The sequence below is a fragment of the Canis lupus genome, chromosome 25 (assembly GCF_011100685.1).
Source record: "Canis lupus familiaris isolate Mischka breed German Shepherd chromosome 25, alternate assembly UU_Cfam_GSD_1.0, whole genome shotgun sequence".
In the NCBI taxonomy this organism is placed as follows: Eukaryota; Metazoa; Chordata; class Mammalia; order Carnivora; family Canidae; genus Canis; species Canis lupus.
Genome location: NC_049246.1, coordinates 47,284,212 through 47,296,941, shown reverse-complemented (window position 1 = coordinate 47,296,941; position 12,730 = coordinate 47,284,212). Strand labels below are relative to the sequence as shown.

Genomic DNA, 12,730 nt, shown 5'->3' with positions numbered 1-12,730 from the left:
TGCCCCGAATGAATCTTGTTAATCACGGCGAAACACAAGAATCCTTTTATGACGCGAACAGTCGTTTTCTGAGCAGTTAAGCATTAGATGAGAAAATATTACTGCGTTGCATCCGCGAAAAAGCACACTAGTAAATAAAATTCATATTGATGAGAATTCTCTGAACTCACTAATAAAAGAAGATTAGTATTATAACCCCCGCAGTCAATACTTTCCACAGCAATTTATGGATGCAAATAATATGCCATCAAATTATTTCAAGTGTAGCTATAATTCAACGGACCTAAATCTTCTTGCTGAACTTTAAATGTAGAACTATCACCAAAATAATCAAAGGAATCCCTGTCTCTCGGAGGGTAATCAGGCGACGGAAGCCCCTAGAACAATATTTTTATGGCGAAATAGCAAAGTGCATGGCAAAGCTGCCTAGGTAAAATGAGTAACAGCCTACACAGGCATGCCAGTGTCAAGCGCCGAAGAGACCCGGCTGTAGCAACGTAAATCAAGCAAGGAGTCGAACAATTTTTTTTTTTTTTTTTTGGCCCTTAGTATTGAAAAAACAAGGTAACCAGAGACTGTGTGCCTGTAACTATCTCATAATGAGAGGGAGTATTTATTATGCTCATAAAGAAATCAGCCTTTTGCCCCAGGCTTCGATTTTTTTTTCTTCTTCTCCCTCTCCCTCTCTTTCCTTTTCTTCTTTTTCTTCTTTTGTAGGAGTGCAGAAGGAGGGAGAGAGCTTAGAGACCCCACAGACACCTCCTGCCCGGCGGATGCCAGCGGTTCCCCCTCGCACCCGCCTAGGCCACCTCGGGGTCTGGGCGTGAAGGGAGTGCAGGCAGTACAGTCAGCAGCGCCCTAATGAATTCCTTTCAAACCGCCTGCCGCCGGAGCCATCTATTACTGCGGCCTGGAGTGGGGAAGCGCGCTCGAGACGTCTTTGTCCGGGTGGGGAGGGGGGCGAGCGGGACCGGGGCGGCTGGCGGCGGGGCCTGCGAGTTTCCCCATCCCTCGGGGAGGGGGGGTGCGCCGGGGATGCACCCTCCTCGCTTCCCTCCGGGGGCCCTTTGGGTGGGCAGTGGGTTCCCGGCCAGACCGCGCGGCTGAAGAGGTGGTCTGGAATTAAGACGTCCCCCCTCCCCGGGGGGCCTTGGGGTTAGAGCGAGAGAAAGAAGAAGAAGAGCGAGAAAGAAGAGCTTCAAAGAAGAGGGTCGATAAATTCATAAAGATCGATTTATCTTTATCTCCCAATTAAATGTGCTTGTAAGTGATACATAACACACGTCCAACACGGGCCAACTCCCCAACCACTAGCTCCTGGCGTGAGCTGATTTTTAATGACTGATACAACAATGCCCTGCTCTCCTCCCCCCCCCCCAACCCCCCCAGCCAGGTGCTCGGCGGCCGCTCCGGGAGAACGTCTAGACCCGGGGAGTTGGAGCCGAGGCCCTGGAGGCGCGTGGAAGCCCCGCGCGCGCTGGCGCGCACTGCACCGGCTGCCCTCGCCACGAATGATTCCTTCCTTCCGTCCTTCCTTTTTTTTTCTTTAAAGGAGAATCCAAGAACTGGAAGTTCCTCTTTTTTGTCACTGAGAAGGGGTGATGAGCATCCTCCCTCCCGCCCCCTCCAGGTCCCACTCCCTCCCCGGCCAGTTCCCAGACTCCCAAATTCTCACGTTTTACCATTGTCTGGAGGGAACCGGCTCCATCCTCAGCAGGCAAAGGGGAACCGCGCGCCCTCGAATCCTCGCGCAGGGAACCGGGCGGCGGCGCCGGGGTGAGCGCTCCCTCCGTTCTCAACGTGCCTAATTAGCGCCTATTTACAAAACGCAGCTTTTATTTGAGCAAACATCATAAAGCTTTCATCAGGATAATCTCAACGTTAGACAATCCGGAGGCACCGCGACTCCCCCCTTCCTCCCCGAGGATGGAGCCAGATAAAGGACTCGCTCTATTATCATAATTATCGTGGCTTGTTATTTTGGTGCGCGCGGGCAAAGTGGGTAAATAGGTGCGGTGATTACGAACGTCGGTGAAAAACGAGAAGGGGAGCGCTCGCAGGAGGGCCCAGGTCGGGATGCGGGAGCCTGCGCGCTCCCCGCCCCCGCCCGGGCGCGCGTGGCTGCGACCTGCCGGCTCCCGACCAGCGCCCCGGGGGCGGATGCGAAGGGGCAGGACCTTGTTCCCAACTCCGGGAACCTCTGCTGGGCCGCGGGCGCAGCAGCAGCAGCAGCAGCAGCAGCAGCAGCAGCACCCAGCGCTGCGTTGGTTCCAAGGGCGCTTGGGGGGGGAGAAAGCAAGCGCCCTGGGCCCGGTCGCGGCGGGTCGCAACCCCGGAAGCTGCCCTCCACCAGGCTGGCTGCAGCTTCGGGGCCGAAAGCCCCTTTCAAGTTTGCGCGGCGCGGGCCCGGCGCGCAGGCTCCGACTCCCGGGCCCGCGCGCTCCGCCGGTGGCGCCCGCAGCCTGCTCGGGGCCGGCCCTGGCGGCGGGGAGGGGGCGGAGCCCCGTTGCGCCCCGCCCCCTCCCGGCGCAGCCAATAGGCGGCGGCGCCCGGCCCCACGTGAGCCGAGCCAGGCCGGGCAGCAGGCAAAATGTGAATGAGAAAGAGGAGCGCGATTTAAAGGTGCTGGCGGCGCCCGCCGAGGACAAGTGCGCCGGCTCCGCGCGCTCCCCGGCGGCCCGCGGGAGGCGACGCACGGCGGCCGCGACAGACGGACGCACCGACGGCTGCGAGCCGGGGCCGAGGGTGGCACACGCGGCGCGCGCGCGGGCTCCGACGGGGCGAAGCGGCGGGTCCGGCGCGCCCGCGGGGCCCGGGGGGGCCCTCTCCGCTCCGGGGCGCACGGCCGCACCCCGCGCACCGCCCGCTCGCGCTCGCGCTCGCGCCCCCGCCGGGCATGCACGCGGCCCGGGACTGAGGGTCGGCGGCGCCTGCGTTCCGGGTCCCGGGTCCCGCCCGGCCCCTGCCCGGCGCGCCCGGCTGTGCTCCCGGCGCCCGGCGGGCTTCCTGGCAGCGGCGCGGCGCGGCGCGGGGACTTTTCGCCCCTCGCTGGCCTCTCCCGAGCGCGTCTATGAGCGCAGCGTTCCCGCCGTCGCTGATGATGATGCAGCGCCCGCTGGGGAGTAGCACCGCCTTCAGCATAGACTCGCTGATCGGCAGCCCGCCGCAGCCCAGCCCCGGCCATTTCGTCTACACCGGCTACCCCATGTTCATGCCCTACCGGCCGGTGGTGCTGCCGCCGCCGCCGCCGCCGCCGCCCGCCCTGCCCCAGGCCGCGCTGCAGCCCGCGCTGCCGCCGGCGCACCCCCACCACCAGATCCCCAGCCTGCCCACCGGCTTCTGCTCCAGCTTGGCGCAGGGCATGGCGCTCACCTCCACGCTCATGGCCACGCTGCCTGGAGGCTTCTCCGCGTCTCCCCAGCACCAGGAGGCGGCGGCCGCCCGCAAGTTCGCGCCGCAGCCGCTGCCCGGCGGCGGCAACTTCGACAAGGCGGAGGCGCTGCAAGCCGACGCTGAGGACGGCAAAGGCTTCCTGGCCAAGGAGGGCTCGCTGCTCGCCTTCTCCGCGGCCGAGGCGGTGCAGGCGTCGCTCGGTGAGTCGGCGGCGCGCGCGACCCGGGCGCGGGGGCGGGAGGGGGCGGGGGCGAGCCAGCTCCGGGCTCCCGCTGGGGCCGAGCCCCCGCGCGACCCCGGCCCGGGCCTCCCCCTCCCCCCCGGAGCAGCCGGGAGGACGCGGCCGAGCTGCACCGCGAGGCCTCCGGGGGGCATTTAGGGCCGAGCAACAAGCTAGGGCAGGGGGGCCTGGGGGTGCATTTCGCTCCCGGGACCAGCTGTCTGGCGGCGACTTTGGATGCGTCTGTCCCCCCCACCCCTCCCGCCTCCCGCCTCCCGCCTCCCGCCTCCCGCCTCCCGCGCGCCGTGACCTGGGGTCCCGGAGAGGTTTCGGCCTTTAGGGGTAGCGGACTGGGCTGCGCGTCTCCGCGGTGCGTGTGCTCGGGGGCGCCCAGACCTGTTAAACCCCGTCACTGGGCTTGCTGCTTGCCCCGGAGAAGCGGATTCCGGGAGGCTGTGCGTCTGCGGGTGTGTTGGGGTTCCTGGTGGGAACTTCTCCTAGGGCTACAAAACTTCCCTTCGGCCAACATTATCTGTCTCCCCCCCACCCACCCCCCCCCAAAAAAAGACACGGTCTGGGATCTGTACGTTCCCCGTGCCCCCACTTTGGCTGCGGTGTCATTGAGGTTCAGTAAATTTTCACCGTGGAGGGGGGGGGGCAAGATGGATCATGAATTTCCCTGTCCGTCCTCACCCAGCCCCCACCCCGGGGACAAAGAGGAAGCTCTCCTGGGCCTCACGCCTCCTGTTCCTTCGGCCTTAGGCTGCCGGAGGCTGGGAGGATGCAGACGTGGCCTGGCGGCCCCTTGAGTGATGGTTCTGGGCAAAGGGCCGCCGTCTGTACTGTCTCCTCTCCTCCTTTGAGCTTTCTCACGCCCCCCCCCCCCCTTCTCTGCCCCTCAAAGGCCAGGAAATCACAATGTGTTAATGTCATAGAAAGACAATCCGCTAAGGGGGGAAAGGCCCAAGTGACGGTGGGAAGGGGAGAGGAAGGCGAGTGTGCGAAATGTAATAAAACGCCGTTTGGTTTTGCTTTCAGTAGGGGCTGTCAGAGGGCAAGGGAAAGACGAGTCAAAGGTGGAAGATGACCCGAAGGGCAAGGAGGAGAGCTTCTCGCTGGAGAGTGATCTGGACTACAGCTCGGATGACAATCTGACCGGCCAGGCGGCGCACAAGGAGGAAGACCCGGGCCACGCGCTGGAGGAGACCCCGCCGAGCGGCGGCGCCGCGGGCAGCACCACGTCCACGGGCAAGAACCGGCGGCGGCGGACTGCCTTCACCAGTGAGCAGCTGCTCGAGCTGGAGAAGGAGTTCCACTGCAAAAAGTACCTCTCGCTGACCGAGCGCTCGCAGATCGCCCACGCCCTCAAACTCAGCGAGGTGCAAGTGAAAATTTGGTTCCAGAACCGCCGGGCCAAGTGGAAACGAGTCAAGGCTGGCAATGCCAATTCCAAGACAGGGGAGCCCTCCAGGAACCCCAAGATCGTCGTCCCCATCCCCGTCCACGTCAGCAGGTTCGCTATCAGAAGTCAGCATCAGCAGCTGGAGCAGGCCCGACCCTGAGGGCCCAGGGAGAGCCAGGGCCTGGGCCACCGTGGAGAAGCCACAGCTCTGGAGGGAACCACGGTGGCCTCTGCTGTGTTTGAAGCAAAACTCAAAGTCACACCCCCCCCAACTTTGGACATCCCAAGCACATTGAGAGTATATTCATTAAAAAGGCTTAAAAAGACTGCTTTTGAAGGGGCTACAGCTACACCCGAAGACACACTAAATATTTATTATACTATCCTACTTTGTACATAGATATCTATATAAACTGGATCTCAGCTGCAGTATTTTGAAAGTTATAGGACCAAACAACCCAATAATATTCTCCACTCACATTCCAGAAGAAAACAAAACCTCTGCTGTAATCCGCCACGCATAGCAGCCACCTTTCCATACTTTTCCAAAGGTAAACATGACACTCAAGAACAAACCATAGGGGTTTACGCTCATTTTTGTTTCTATCTTGGTGGGGTTTTTTTGTTGTTTTTTCGTTTTTTTAGTTGACTGAAAAGCAGATGTTTTTGGGCAGCCTGGAAATTTGCTTTGCTTTGGTTTTGCCTGGCTTTCTTTCCTGGGGTTGCACATCCTATCTGAGCCATGTTTGAAGCACGTCTCCGTTGTGTTTAATTTATTTCAATGTAGCTTATTTTCTTATAAGTTATGACATTTAAACAATCGCAGTCTTGTGAATAATAAAAAGGAAAGAGAGAGAGAAGAAAAAAAAAAAAAAAAGGCCAGTCTCTGGGTGTCATAAGTGTGTCCAGATTCGACTGCTTCGAGGGCACTGCGAGAGGGTGGCCAGGCAGCTGGTCTGGGGCCAGGACTGGATGAAAGTCCCCTGTCCTGGTCTCTGCAGGCTGGCTGGACATGAGCCACCCTGCACCTTACCAGGTTTTTAATTGGAGAGCAAGAGCTCTAGTTGGGTTATAAATTTAAGGGCGCCTCGTTTTCATCTTAGAAAGCTGACATCTCCCCTATTGCACGGGTCTAATCAATACCTAGGAGGCTGGCGAACTTCGGCCAGACGAGGAGGCGGGCGCCCGCAGGAGGGAAAGCGAGTGCGGGTATTGGTGGCGTCTCACAAACTCCTGATGCTCTAACTGGACCACAGCCAGGGAGGAAACGCGTTTCCCTCCAAACATCCCCGGTCCGAAAAGGAGCGGTGCTCGCTCCCCGAGCTGGGCCGAGCGCCCCTAAGTCAGGCTCCGGGCGTTACCCTGCGGCGGGGGCAGAACCCTCTCCGGGCGGGGTCGGAGGGGCGGGACCCGGCCGCCGCCCCACCCCAAGGGCTCTGGGGCCCTCGGCGGCACAAAGGGGAGAGGGATGCAGGCCGGGCCGCCGGGGCGCCTGAGAGCGGGGCAGCTCTGCGGGGCGGCCCCGGGGCGCGGGAAGCGCGTGCCCCGGCCCCCGCCCCACTCCCGCCCCCGCGCGCCCCGCGGCCCCGCGCGCCCGCTCCGTTCCCGACCCCGACGCGCGCGGCCCGGCCCGCTGAAGGCCGTCGTGGACGGGCCCGGGGTTCGGGGGTGCTCCGGGGCCCGCAGCGGGCGTGCACCTGCAGCGCGAGGGCGGAGAGGAGCGGGGCGCTCCCGGGCCGCGGCCTCCGGCGAGGGGCGCAGGTTCCGGGCAGCGGCGCCCCCCACGGCGCGCAGCCCCACGAGGGGTCCCCGCTTACAGCCCGCCCCCTCCCCGCGGCGGAGGGCCTTGGGGCCAGGCCTGCGCCCGCACTTCAGGCGCAAGGCGAGGGGCCCTCTGCGCCGAGCCACCGTTGCCCGCCGCCTTCCCGAGCTTTCCAGCGGCCCGACGCGGCCCAGCCTCGGGCCGTGAGCACAATAAAACAGTGGCCGGTCCTCCGGAGGCCTCGGGGAGCCTGGGGGCTCCGTGCTGTGCCTCACGCGGAGCCCGGGGTCTGCGGGGGACCACCCCGACCCCGCCAGGGGCCCGCGGGGCGCGCACCCGGATGGCCCGTTGGCGGCACCTGCTCCAGGCCGGTTGCTGCTGGGGCATCTGAGGCTGGCGGAGACGCCGCCCCCGCCAGGTCCCACACCCCCACCCACACCCCCACCCACACCTGAGCGCCGCAGCCCCCGCGCAGGATGCAGCCGCACCCCCCCTCTGGGGAACAGCGGGGTCCCAGCCCCAGGAGCCGCGGCCTCCCGGGCGCGGGGGGGGGGCGCCCCTACTCGGCCCTCCAGCCTGCACGCAGAACCCCGGGTGCTGAGAGCGGGGGTCCCCGCGGCAGATTCTGGAGGGCGCCCACTTCCCAGAGACCCTGACTCCATAACAGGTGTAGCTCGTACCCATGGTCTCCAAAAGCCCACGGTAGGGATGGAAGGCCCAGAGCGGCCCACAGCCTTGGCTGCACCAAGGGGAAAGGGGAAAGTGACTCCCCCTAGAAGCGGGGGGCCACCTTCAGGGATCCCCCCCGGGGAGGGTGGGGGGCACCCAAGCTGCGCAGCCCTCCCTGGCTGTGAGGTCTGGGCCCTCTGGATGCAGGAGGGCACCCTTGCCCCTGGGCTCCCCCAGCCTTGCCGGTGGCGCCACCGCCAGCCCCTCTGCCCTCTCGGAGAGCTGCCCCCCTCCTCCCCAGCCCCCGAATGCCGGGGCGCCCCGAGAGCCGGGTGCGGAGGCCGAGGCCCGAGAGACAGGCCAGGGGAGGAAGATAAACAAGCGGCGCTTGATGGCCGCTGTCATCATGGCCGTCATCATGGCTTTCATTTGGCTGCCTAATGAGTCACATCACAGGCAGAGAGAAAAATTGTCAATCGCCCGGGCCCTAATGAATTTTTTTGCAAATTGTAATCAAGCCAGGCCGTCTCAGCTGGCTGATTAATGAGACCCACGAGGCTCGGCCAGCACCTCAGCTTTTTATTCCATCCCGTCCTCCCTGCACTAAATTAACAGCAACTTGTCTGAGCTTCAAATTAACTCCCAATGATTAATTCTGATGGGGGGGTCTGAAGAATAGCTTGTTCTAATAGGCTCTGGCCTGAGATGCTGTTGGAAATTAATACACTTCCCCTTTGGCTGCCGGCTTTAATCCAAGGTTGGGTTTTGACATCACTATATTTGTTGTTACAATAAATTCCACTTACATCTGCAGATCAAATAATTACGCTTGGGAGCTCCCGGCCCTGCGCCCCCCAGCCACCCGCTAGAGACCCCCGGGGCTGCTGGCACCCCTCGACCACCAAACGTGGGCAGGGGTATGTAACCTGGGGGGTGAAGGAACAGCCAGGCTACCCCAGACCCTTTACCCTAGCTCCCCAGGGAGTTGAGTGACCTCCCCCCCTACACACACACACCCTTTGGAGAACCAAGGGTACCCTGAAAACGTCTACACAGTCCTTGAGCAGAGCCCTCTTGAGATTGGTCTTGGGCCCCAAGCAACCTCTCCCACCCTCCCTGCAGGAGCTGGGGGTATCCTTGGGGTGTCCTGGGCCACCAGAGCTTGGATCTTCCCCAACCCCAGTCCACGGGGGGAATTTCTGGGATTTAGCACATGCTTCTACAACCAGCTTTTGCCCCCTACTCTTCAGCCCCCTGAGTGGTTCTTCCACAGGACCTGTTTCAGCTGAAGAGAGTGGACTGGGGTGGGGTGGGAGCCCTTCGGGGCTGGTGTGCCTCCCGAGATCGCCCCGAGTCTATGGCTGGCTGAGCACCAGCAGTTCCCACTCGGCCTGTAGCTGGCCTGAGCACCTGCATTCCAAGACGCGGTTTCTCTTCGGGGTCAAAGCCCGCTTAGCCTCGCGTCTGTTTGTTCGAGCTTAATTGGCTTAATCATTTCAGCTGTGTCTGGCAAGCCCAGCACAGGGCCTCTGGGGCTGCTCCCTCTGCCCTGGGGCCTGTCCCAAGCGGAGTCTCTTGCTATCCCCCCTTGGCAAGGGCTTCTGGATACGCCGGAAGCCAGGAGGGTCACTTGGTGGACCTCAGGATCTGGGCACCACCTTCCTTGATCCTGGGCCTTCCCAGATCCTATCTGTCCCCACCCCCCACCCCACCCCAGAAAGCTGGAGGTGGCTTCCGGCAGCCCCGCAGTAGAGTCCACCTCAACTGGCTCTCCTCCTCCGGACTGTGGGATACTGTGGTGACAATGCAGCCGAGTGGCCTGCCCACGCGCAGCCATGGCCTCCCTGGGAGGGAGGCTCCTGTACGCCTGCCTCTGCTTCTGTCCCCAGAGACCTCGGGCCTCTGCTCAAGCACACGGTCTGAGCAGGCCGCCTGCCTGGACCCTCTGCAGTGCCAGTGAAGCTTCCTGCAAGGCCCAGGCTGTCAGGGCCTCTTTCACCGGCAGCTCAAGGCTCCGGGCCGGGGCTCTCGGGTAGCCAGGCTCTGGGGGTCTAGGGGAAGCTGCAGTCTGGGGTCTACTGGGAGCAGCCCCAGGCAAAGGGAGGAGGCATTAATCTTCATTTTGGGCCCTTATGGTGTAAACAGGAGAAATATGATCCTGGTAACCTAACGTGAATGCAAATCACACCGTCAGAGTAATAAAGCACCTGAAAGCCCGACACACAAAAGCAACACCATATGTATGAAGACAACCTGCATAAATTATAAATTACATCATAAAAATTGATTGCCTATTTGAATAGTTCCAAAGTGAGACACCTAAGCTGACTTCCGCCCTCCGTGGCTTTGGGGAAAGGTCAGGGAGCGCATTCCCCCGAGTGGCCGCGGACGGGGTGACGGCCTAGGGTCTCCCGGCAGCGCAGCGCCGCGGACCAGCCTGGTGGCACCAGGGACAGGGAGCGCACTGCCAGCTCTGAGCCACAAGGAGGGGACAGGCCCGCAAGCACAGGGGCCCTGCGAGGCTCGGGCCGCTGGGGCGAGAGGCGTCCCTGGGGCTGCTGTGCGTCAGGGCCAGTCGGGGTCCTGGAACCCCCCTCCGGCCACCCTTCCTGACCCCCAGGCCAGAGAGGTTGCCCCTAAATCCCAGCCCCGTGCTGCTGCTGCCCAGAAGCCACTGCGATTCCAGCTCGGACCCAGAGGTCCCGAGGGGTGCCTCTGCCCCAGAAGGGCTCTCTGTGGCCGCCCGGGTGTGGGAGTGTGCGCACGGGCGGGGTGTGGGCGCGGGGAGTTGTGCGAGTCCCTGCCCGTCTACACCTGCCTGGCCAAGAGGCCCAGGCCCCTGGAGGAACCGAAAACGCCCTCCAGGGCGCCTACCGAGTGGAGCGCCCACTGTGCCCTCGGGTCTGCGCCTCCAGGCTCTTCTGACTCGAGGACCGAATCCACCGCCCGCCACCCCTTGGAGGGGCCTGCGCCCCTGGGGTCCACCCTGCTTCTTTCCCGCTGCGTGGAGGCCCGGAGTCTGGCCTCTGGTCCCCACACCCCGCCCCGACCTCCATGTCCCCCCACCCCGCTGGGCCTCTGCGATCTCCCCCCCACCCCGACCACCCCCCTTCTCAGCTTCGGATGACCCCCTCGCCATACACCACCCACCCCACCCATCTGGCCTTTGAGCTACCCCGAGCGAGGACCCTGGGCGCCGCCTTCCCAGCCCCGAAGGCCGCACCCACACCCCCACCACCCCCACCTGCACCCCTTCCCACCGACCCCAGAGCTGGAGCTGTGCGGGGTCAGGGAGGGAGAGCCCAGGCCGGGGCCGCGAGGGGAGCCCGTTCTGACCGAGTCTTCGCGAGCCCCATGGGCCTCAAAGGAAACAGGAGCCAGTGGGGTCGCACCCCCTCCCCACAGCTCGGAGCCCCACGGAGGCAGGGAGGCCATCGGTGGGCGCCACCACCCATCCCGCGACTCTCCATCTCCACCCTGGGCGACCTTGCTGGGGTAACTCTCCGGGGGCCTGCGCCCAACACTGGGGGCCCTGACCCACGGTGTGCCCAAGGCTAGAGAGAGCGGCCTAGGGTCCCCGCTAAGGCCTGCGTCAGGGCCCAGCCTTAGGGGCCCAGGTCCCGCTGGGCGCCCACCCTCCCTCCTCCACCCGCCTCCATCTCCTGATTTCCCGCCACTGGATCCCTCGGGGGCCTTTGTCGTGCCGGTCTGTCTCTGGTGTGGCCGCGCGTCGCCTTAAAGGGCCCGGCCCCCCAGCTCGGTCTCCGCGGCCACCGGAATGACAAAGGCTGAAATGGGATTACACCAATCTGATCCCATTAAGCCTCCCTCCCCCCTTCCCTCCCCCACCAAGCCAGGCCTGGGCTCCGGTGAACTCAGATCCCCTGCCCGGTCCCTCACCCCCGGCCCCCAGCCTGACTTGTGCCCTAGCACCTGCAGTGGCCACCCCGCAGCGAGCTGAGCGCCTTGGGGGTTTGGAAGTGGCTGCTTGACCCCAGGGTGGGAGCGCGGCCCTGGCTCTGAATGACAAAAGGCGAGCCTGCCCCAGCTCGGAGGGTAACCCTTGGTGTGGGGGGTGGGGGCGACCGCACCAGGCCTTGGACGGGCCTCCCTGCAGGCAGGCGGGATCCGTGCAGCCCAGGCTGTCTGTAACCAAGCTGGGTGATTCAGCCTCGGAGCTTCCAGGACAGCGGCCCCACCGTGCCAGCCAGGTAGCTGGGGCCTAGGGTGCGAGTAGAATCAGCGATGATGTGGCCCTGTACTCAGCGCTTTCCCTGCCCACTCCTATCCCACAGTCGCTGGGGAGGCAGGGGTGAGGTCCCCTGTCTGCAGAGGTAGTGGCTGGACCACTAGGAGAAAGGGGGCCTCCAGCAGGACAAGGCTTGCCGTGGGGTCTGTTCCGGATCTCTCCCAAACCTGATCTCTGTCTCTCCACAAGCCTTGGGTGCTGAGGACAAGACCACTGGCCCCCTCTCCGGGTCAGGGGCCTGTTGGGGATGGGGTGGGAGGTGGAGGGCGGCAGAGGGAAGGGCTTCCAGGCAGCCCTCTTGCTGGTGGTTATGGGATGGTAGGGTGGGGAATGGGGGTGCTTTGGTCCTGTTTCTAGTTTCCCTTTTTCTTAACAGAATCCAGCATCTTTATTTGGAATTGGCCAGATGCTGCGGGAGAAGGAGCCCAGAGTAGTGCAAAGGGCACAGGAAGGGGGCGGGGTGCAGATCCTAGTAGAGACTCCCCTCGGCTAAACTGGACCAAACCAGTTCACCCATCTGAACCTTTGTTTGTTTCTTCATCTGATGACTCAGCCCAAGGGTCGAACCTTCCAGAAGTCTTGGTGTCCGAGATGTCTTGGTCTCCGGGGAGGTTAATGATGTAACACAGAGGAAGTGAATGGTAACATCAGGCCACGGTAGCAGCCCAGCTCCAAACTCAGGCCGCCTGGGCTCCCATCCTTGGGCAGTTAACTCTCCGACCTCAGTAGGGAGCCTCCTCTGTGCACTCCTGAGGACCCTCTCAACCTGTGCGGTGAGACGGTAGCCCCAAGGCCGAGAGCCCCTGGGCGTGGCCCTGCGGTTCAGGAGAGCCCTGCTCTGGCTCATTCTTAGTCTTCTGCATGATGCCAGCAGGGGAGGTCTCGGTGGATGTGTAAATCATGACTAATGACGTGAAGTCTCATTTCAGAAAGGCCTTCATCATTTCTAATATTTGCAGTGACTCCTTTGCACAGACACCCATCTCCCTCCAGAGGTGGGATTCTTTAGGAAGCTGGTAGGAGCCTGAGCATTGA

General features: G+C 62.9%; 2 protein-coding genes across 2 annotated transcripts; both read left to right on the top strand.

Moving 5' to 3' along the window:
- The first annotated feature begins 2,076 nt into the window (after nucleotides 1-2,076).
- Nucleotides 2,077-2,917, top strand: LOC119877517 (collagen alpha-2(I) chain-like). The gene is made up of 3 exons (XM_038573034.1): nucleotides 2,077-2,448; nucleotides 2,533-2,728; nucleotides 2,787-2,917. Exons 1-3 carry the CDS (start codon nucleotides 2,077-2,079, stop codon nucleotides 2,915-2,917), a joined length of 699 nt encoding a protein of 232 aa, XP_038428962.1.
- Nucleotides 2,918-3,070: 153 nt separating this feature from the next.
- On the top strand, nucleotides 3,071-5,865 carry GBX2 (gastrulation brain homeobox 2). Its single transcript, XM_038573094.1, has 2 exons — nucleotides 3,071-3,593; nucleotides 4,652-5,865. Exons 1-2 carry the CDS (start codon nucleotides 3,071-3,073, stop codon nucleotides 5,173-5,175), a joined length of 1,047 nt encoding a protein of 348 aa, XP_038429022.1. The 3' UTR covers nucleotides 5,176-5,865.
- Nucleotides 5,866-12,730: the final 6,865 nt, after the last annotated feature.

Excerpts from the sequence above, each read along its gene's own strand:
- GBX2 (XM_038573094.1), top strand. The coding sequence starts at position 3,071 with ATGAGCGCAGCGTTCCCGCCGTCGCTGATGATGATGCAGCGCCCGCTG. Across the intron at positions 3,594-4,651 it reads GGCGGTGCAGGCGTCGCTCG|TAGGGGCTGTCAGAGGGCAA; the intron begins GTGAGTCGGCGG and ends TTTTGCTTTCAG.
- LOC119877517 (XM_038573034.1), top strand. The coding sequence starts at position 2,077 with ATGCGGGAGCCTGCGCGCTCCCCGCCCCCGCCCGGGCGCGCGTGGCTG. Across the intron at positions 2,449-2,532 it reads CGGGCCCGCGCGCTCCGCCG|CCAATAGGCGGCGGCGCCCG; the intron begins GTGGCGCCCGCA and ends CTCCCGGCGCAG. Across the intron at positions 2,729-2,786 it reads AGACGGACGCACCGACGGCT|CGGCGGGTCCGGCGCGCCCG; the intron begins GCGAGCCGGGGC and ends GACGGGGCGAAG.